The sequence below is a fragment of the Abramis brama genome (genome assembly GCF_963993115.1).
Source record: "Abramis brama genome assembly, chromosome: 11".
NCBI classification, from domain to species: Eukaryota; Metazoa; Chordata; class Actinopteri; order Cypriniformes; family Leuciscidae; genus Abramis; species Abramis brama.
The window spans coordinates 10,101,899-10,110,102 of record NC_139973.1 but is presented as its reverse complement, the minus strand read 5'-3'; the positions used below and the strand labels follow the sequence as shown (position 1 = coordinate 10,110,102).

Below are 8,204 nucleotides of genomic sequence, written 5' to 3'. Positions count from 1 at the left end.
CACATAGTGAGTTTTTAATAACATCAGTCACGGTTCCATCCTGTAAATGGAGCTTTCAGAACATGTATTAAATCTCATTTTTAGCTTAACAGGAAGATTGGGATTGAGGCTTTATCTCTCCTTTTTTCTTTAGGTAATGGGTGAAGATTGGATTTTATTTCCTTTTTTAGCTTTAGTCTGTTTGTGGGTTTGGTGAGATGTTAGATCTTTTCTAATAGCATTGACATATAAGGAGGAAAACTGATGTCACTCTTCAGATGTTAATGTAGACCAAAAATGGTCACAACCACTTTAATACCAATTGGGACACCTTTTTTCTTTTTCTTAAACGTTTAATTTTGTGTGCATATATGTGGACTAATGGTCAAACAAAGAGAAATAAAAGGTTTCAATATGGAAAGTGGCGTTTGCACACCTCATTGACTCCACTTTATGGCTCTGTAATGGCCTCACAGCCACTCACTGCGTTTGTTGGCTTTCCACATTTCCACTGGAATTGCGAAACCGACAGGTGCTTGCCTGCATGCATTCACTCTCTCTCACACTTCCTTTTATGTACTCTTTTCTCTTTCTCGCTCCTTCTGCCCTTCTGCCGTCCCCTCAAATTATTTTTCACTATTTCGTCTCACTCTCCCTCAGTGGGGAAGGGGAGATATTCGAAGGCTTACACATTTTACAGAGAAGCACAGTATTGCTGTCAAAAACACTTTTACTGACAAATTGTCACCTTAGTGTCTCAGATGAAGGATGCTCAAACAGCTTTTTTTGTGTCCTTGGCCCAGTTTATCGTCTTAGAATGTGTTTTTATATTTTATTTTTATTTTTTATATTAGATATTGTATGTGCCTTGCATATACCTCATGACCCAATGTACGTGGATGACCCTTTTATCTCTGTAATTCTGGGATATAGCACTTAGTCGTAAAATGTGGTTTATAATTGCTTTGAATACAAATACAGCTCAAAAGTTTGGGGTCAGTAAAGTGTGCATTAAATTCATCAAAAGTGACAGTAAAGACTTTTATTTTGTTTCTATTTCAAATACATTAAATGCTGTTCTTTTGAACTTTGTTCATCAAAGAGTCATGAAAAAATGTATCACAGTTTGCACAAAACTATTAAGGAGCACAATTGTTTTCAGCGTCTATAATTAGAAATGTTTCTTGAGCGCCAAATCATCATTAGAATTATTTCTGAAGGATTATGTGACACTGAAGACTGGAGTAATGATGCTGAAAATTCAGCTTTGCCATCACAGGAATAATTTACATTTTAAAATATATTAAAATAGAAAATTATTTTAAATTTAATATTTCACAATATTACTCTTTTGTACTATATTATTGATCAAATAAATGAAGCCTTAGTGAGCATAAGAGACTTTTCAAAAACGTTTAAAAAGCTAGTGTATATGGCACAATTCCAGTTTATAGAATGCTAACTATTTTTTAATGGCCAAAGTATATATAAAGTGTCAATTTAATAAACTTATGTTAACATGACTAAATCTAATTTAAATATAGTAATGTTTCATAATATGATTAAAACACTGAGTTAACCAGAAACTTCAACACCATTGTCAGCATTCACACTTTTATGAACATGTTGTTTGTAACTCTCCATCTCCAGGCAAAAGTTGTGTCACTCAAATCTGGAATCACCCCCTATTTCACCTCAAACCCCAGTTATGATGATCAAAGGCAAAGCAGCAAGACAGAAGGGCATCAAAAAGGAAGCAAGCACCCTCAGTCATTTTTTCCAAAAGAAGACCACCATGACCCCAGTCAAATCAGAACCAATGGAGGTGTGCTTACAGCCAGGCACCATCAAACTAGAAAGTGTGAAGGAAACAGCAGTGGTAAAAGAGGAGAAGATGGATATATCAGCTTTTCCTTCCACATCACAAAGCAGTAAGCCAGTGGTTAAAGGTAACTAATGCCACATATGCCATTTTATTGCATTTATATTGTATGTTTGGTATAAACATGCATATTAGTTAAATGTTAAAAATAAAGGACACTTGTAATTGTTTTTCTTGATTTGCTACTATATATTTAGTTCTTGAATGTGTAAATTGTGGTATTGTCATTTTGTGATTCTCTCACTTTATGTGCTGCCGTCTTGACCAGGTCTCTCTGGAAGAAGAGATAGGAATATCTCAATGTGATTCTCCTGGTTAAATATAGGAAATAATAATAATTGGATTTAAGAAATATATGTTTTTTATTCAGTCTAATACGCTGTAATTTTTGTCTGTTGTCTAAGAAAAAAACCCTGGTTGTCCCCTAATGCATTGATTTGTTTTCTTCACAATAAGTGCATTATATGTATCTTTAAATCCTTTTAATCACATCTGATTTTTTTATTTATTTAAATGGCAATGACTTTGTGTTTGTGCTTTGCCTAATTGTGCTTTTTCTAATAAGTAATAATCTTCAATAATTTGTTGCAGTGGAATGTCCTGTCTGTGAGGTGTGTGTGCCGGAACAGCACATTAACAAACATCTGGATATGTGTCTGAGCCGAGACGATAAGAAAGAGGGATTGAGAAGGTAAGGAGAATATTTCCCCTGTAATGCAATAGCACTATGTGAAGTTTGATGGAGAAAATGGTCTTATCTTTCTTTGACTGCAGGACACATTTTGTGATTTTCTAGAGAATCACTAGATGCTGCTAATTGACCTGCTGTTATTCAAATTCAGAATCATCAGTTTTTGTGCAGTTTGTAGTTTGTCAACAAAAAACAAATTAATAATGAATAACTGACATTTCAGACATAATAGTAAAAGATATTGTTCATTTTTGCCAACGAAAAATAATCCAATCCAGGGTCAAATGTGGACAAGGGGAGTGATGCAAATGGCAAAACATTTCAAATATCTTGAAACACTATTTATCCAATAAGTGGAGCAGAACTTATTTCTGTATTACATAATGTAATTCTCTTTTCTTCAAGTAAATTGTACTTTTGTTGTACAAATTGTTTGTTTAGTTGTCCATCAAGCTCAATTTTCTTAGACCTGTTTATTTTTCTACCTAATCAGATACCCTATACAAATTTTCTCTTATGCATGTTTCTGAGTTAGTTGGATAAAGTTTAACAAATTAACTAATTGCTGAAATGAATAGATGGTTAAATTTAAGATAACCTCGTTCTGTGGGGAAAAATTATGGCCACTTAAAAAGTAGCTGAAGAGTACTTGTGGTTAAAGAATGGATTCAATCCTTATAAAATAACATTCCCTATAGATTATAGCTTGTCTCCATCCCTCCCCCTCTACTTACCCGCCCCTTTTCACCTGAGGGACATTCTGAAGGGCCGACATTTGGTGTGCATGTGTGATTGACAGAAAGAGTGATTTCATTTATTGGACACCTTGAGGGTATCGTGATGAATGAGGGTGTGTCAGCACTTCTGTGGCCTTAAGCCCATCCTGACATACTAATGCTATAGGGATGAATGAAAGTTGCACCTTTTCATGCTTAACTGTCTATATTTTTGTGTAATAGTGTTGGATGTGATACTTATACACCTAATATTAAGTATTAGATACAAGTAATAATTCAAACCTTAGTGATTTCCTTTCTTCTGTGGAACACAAAATAAGATATTTTGAAAGAACATTGGTGTCCAAACTACACTGGACCCCACTGACTTTCATCCCCCCAATATATTTTGTTTTCCACAAAAGAAAATCAGTCGTAAAGGTTTGAAATGAGAAAATGATTTTCATTTTTTGGCGGACTGTCCCTTTAATCGCTACAGCTATTTAATTGTACTGCCTGAAGGCTGTTGTATGCAGTATAATTGAAAATGAAGAAATGTTACTGTATTAGTCATATTCAAATTTATGCTACCTTGTAAATTAGCCTATCAGGTAAGGACGTATACTAAAAGCAATTTGATAAAAAGAAAAATGAAAGCAAGAAAAAGATAGAAAATAGCCTGAAAGAAAATGTTTCAATGTATTTCATGGACATTCCACTTGCCACTTCCTTTCATTGTAGATCTGACACATTTCCTCAAGGATGTCAGGGAAATATAAAATAATGTATGATCCCTATAAAGATTAAAAAGACAAGTTAAGAAGTAAATAGCAATACAGCCAACTACCAGAGCCATGCCATCCTGACAAACTGAGCAACCAGACCAATGACTTTTCAGAGAATTGACCAAAGGACCAGCAAAACAATGACAGAGTTGAAAAGCTATTTGGCTGACATAGAGAAACACAGAGAAACTGTCCTGATAGCAACAGCCTCTTCACCACTTGAGATTCAGCTCTGGGACAGTGCCTAGGAGAAAGACATTTCTGAGAAAGACCAGCATTAAATCATGTAAAAGCCATGGGACAAAACCTGAAATATTTTGGTAGTAAATTTTGTGCTCTGACAAGAATTAAGTTCTTTGGCTTAAAAGCAAAGCACTATGTTTGGTGAAAAATACAACCCAGTACCAGTTAACACCTAATCTGCCTCGGTGGCAGTGTCATGTTTGTGGGATTTCTTTTTCAGATGGTGGAACTGGAATGTTTGTTGACATCAAGGCCCAAATGGATTAAGCCCAATGCATGCAAATCCTTGTTTCAGTCAGCCAGAAATTTGAGTTAGTTACTTTCTCACATGACAGTTGAACAAACTACACTTCAAAACTATAAAGTTATTGGTTTATAGTTAGTATTCTAGACACATACTTGAATCCAATTGAAAATTTGTGCTATGACCTGAACAGTCACTCTCCATCTAATTTGAATTGTTTTACATGTTGTAAAACCGATAAAAACAGCTGTAACACACACTTGAGGTACTTGAGGTCATTTTATATTAATGTGACAAGTTTTTTTGCTTTTCTCGAAAACTGTTAATAATAAATGGAATTTCACTTTGAATGGTTTCTAAAGAAATGGTTTATTTTATCTTTTTAGGGGCCAAGCCCCAAAAGGGCTGTAGCCCCTATTGTATCTGTTAGTTTTCTTCACTATTCTTCTTCTTCTTCCCGAATGGAAGTCTATGGCAGCCCTATCAACGGAATATAGTAAAATGATGAATAGTGATAGTCATGAATAGTAATCTGACCAATTTTGGAGTTTCTAAGACCAACTCTATAGCTCTTTTGAACCCTTTGTTCTCGAAAAATTACATTTAGTTCACCCGATTCTTCTCTTCATGCTGATCCCATTCAACATTTTACATTAAGACTCCATCCATTACAGTAGTGGCCATTTTGAAAAGCACAGTATTCAGTTTTTTTCTATGCCCCTCCTCCAAATTTTGTCCAAAATCTGACCAGATGATCTTTGAACTGAGCTGCACAGAAATGTCTGAACAGATGTTTTTATTATTAATAATCTTTGTTCAAAAGTTATGATGTCGCGAACTTAACAAGTCGACCCAAAATTGGTTCAGATGCTGTATCTCGGCCAAACTTTAAACAATCAATATGAAAACTTTGTCCAAAATCGGCTCAGATGATCTTTGGACTGAGCTGCACAGAAATTTTTTATATTCGCTACCGTCTCCGAATGTGACCTTGCCTGTGTTTGTTGTCTTATTCCAGTTAGCTTAGCGTGCTAACCAGTTGCCATTCTTTCTATTTTGGCTTTTCAGCTATCAGGTCAACCATAAGTTACATTAGCATTAAATTAGCTTAGCATGTCAATCTGGTTAAAATATTAAGTAATGCTTTGATGTGCCCATTCTCACACTGAAAGCTCTCCTCAGCGTCAACTGAGTGGTGTAACTTACTAAGCCACATGCCCCAAACCTTTCAGGTCGTGGGTTCTAATCCCATGTGGCACATGCCCAGACTGCAAGAAGTACTGTGGCCAGAATTTGGTGTTAAAGTTGCTTTTGTTCCAGACATTTTCTGAGGCAGATCTTATTAAATATAACATATTTATATACAATATCTTCGTTTTGAGTTGATTCTCACTTGAACTATGGAACTTTGGCATATCTGTGAACACATATCTTCCTAGTGGCACAATGAGATGAGTGACAGGCACCTGAGGGTTTGAGTACCATGTGGAACAACTTCATAAAATTGTGTGTAATGTGTCATTTAGATTCTTTTATTATCCAGGCAAGCGTTGTACTAATCTTTCTTCCTATTGAATTAGAAATAAATGTGTTTTTGTTCATTTTAAGTTTATTCTCACCTTGGAAGCTGTTCCTCAGAAAGAACTATAGAAATTTTTTAAACTTTTACTCATGGATCCTTTGAAACGGGCTTGGCTCCGTAATGGCTGCTTGCTGCTATTTTTTCTAATTGTCTTTGTAAATTTGTTTTGACAACTGTTTTTCTTTTTCTGTATAATTTTCATTGTATTTGACTTTTTTTTTTCTCTCTCTAAAAATGACTCTGGGACTTGTGTATGCTTTTATGTTTCAGTGGTAGACGTAAGGGGATGCCTAAGCTGTTGTACACTTTGATTGCTGTTCCAAAGCTTAAGAAGATGCTTAAAGAATGCCACATGTCCACTCAAGGCAGCAGAGAGCAACTCGTGCGACGCCACCAGGAATTCACCCACATCTATAATGCACAGTGTGATGCACTCAACCCCAAATCAGGTATAAAATCAGAGATCAATAACCAAATGAGTGAATGGATGGTGAGACATTCCTTTATAGGCATTGAAAAACATAGTCGGGATTCCATGTAACTTTTGTAATTTACATGTAATTCCATCAAACATGACAATGAATGACAACTATATACTGTGGCCAAGCCTGCATTGCTTGTAAAAGAGAGTTTAGCTGGTATAGTTTCACTCTGTCCAGCGATTGTAGGCGGTAGAATATAATTTATATGCTGGAGTTAGTCACCCTGTGGGGGACCCTGGCAGAAAGATGACAGGGCTGGTGGAAAAATACAGTAGTTTCATCCCTCAAGTTTTCTTTGAGTTACTGCTTCGCTTCTCACTGACCCTTTCAGAGCGGAATTTATCTCTTTTCATTGAGCTGTCAAAGGTTTCGTTGGAAAGCTTCTATTTTTCTTTTATTCACCTGATGTTACCATGGTTTCTGTTTAAAAGCTGGTCTTGTTTGAGTGTTTTTTGTTTTTTTTTACCTGGAGTTCTGTTTTGTCATATACAATAGCAGATTGAATTGATAAATTACACTACTCAAATTGCTTTGAATACCACTAGTGTGAAACCAGATGGTTATGTTATCAAGAATGATTTGTAAATGAGAATCCTCCTGTGTGCTTTAATAAATACAAGAAAACCTAGAAGTAGATGCTGTATATGTATTAAAGGGGATCTTTTTTTTTGTATTTGGATAGATTTATATGTTAGTCATTAAGTCTTCTTCAGAAAATGTGGTTGTAGTATATACCGGTAGTTAATTTGTTTGCTTTTTCGTTTGACAACAGCTGAAGAAATTGCCAGAGAAGTTGAAAACAACGAGAGGTTAAAGAATCAATTGGACCGTAAACGAAAACCTGTATGTACTACTATGGATTGTAATTTTTAGTGTGTACTGTCAAATCGAATAATCTCATCTAACATAAGTGTTTGTTTTTTAAACAACTATAGCGTTTAGATTTTTTTTTTTTTCATAATGTTTTGTGTTTGACAGGTAATTGTCACTACGAAGAATCAGACAGCTGAAGAAATTGAGGAATTACACTCAATGTACCGTAAGTCCTGACTTAAAAACTGACACTAAATAACGAATGAGACTGTTGCTCTTGTCAGTTCAGAGGATGCGCTGTCCTTGCGCTGTTAAAAAATTACGTTTGAGTGATGTCACAACGGGGTCAGATTCATTCTCCTGCTTGTCCTGTGCATTATAAAATAAAAATGTCTGTTTGATATATGAACAGAATAACATGGACTACTTTCCCCTATCTCAAGGTTGACTGAGAATATGCACTTTGTATTTTTGCGGCTAATTATCAGCTAAGGATTTTTGCAAATGTTTTTTTGTTGTGGTTCCAGCACATTATTTTTACAGTGTTTGAGCCTTTCTTGATATTACATAATGTGTAAAGTGTACACTAAGTCTTTGTGATGAGGAAGCAGGCTGTCTACGTGTAGTTAAGTTCTGCCATCAAGTTATTTTGGTCATAAAAAAAATCTTATTCTTGTTTTAGTTTTAATGCAAAAAATGCACAATTGCACATTTGAATCACTCATAGCACTTACATCAGCAATGGTTAGATTCTCATTTTTATTCTTTAACTGACCCAGAAAGTCAG

The 8,204-nt window shown here is 35.2% G+C and overlaps 1 protein-coding gene across 2 annotated transcripts in view; it reads left to right on the top strand.

Annotated features, from left to right (window-relative positions):
- The window catches only part of rad18 (RAD18 E3 ubiquitin protein ligase), a 43,011-nt gene that overhangs the window by 9,092 nt on the left and 25,715 nt on the right, over window positions 1-8,204 (top strand). For both annotated transcript variants that reach the window (XM_084128545.1, XM_084128544.1), the window contains exons 5-9: window positions 1,630-1,928; window positions 2,453-2,552; window positions 6,393-6,571; window positions 7,377-7,447; window positions 7,583-7,643. In XM_084128545.1, coding sequence (XP_083984671.1) covers window positions 1,630-1,928; window positions 2,453-2,552; window positions 6,393-6,571; window positions 7,377-7,447; window positions 7,583-7,643 — 710 coding nt within the window. The remainder of the gene's footprint in view (window positions 1-1,629; window positions 1,929-2,452; window positions 2,553-6,392; window positions 6,572-7,376; window positions 7,448-7,582; window positions 7,644-8,204) is intronic.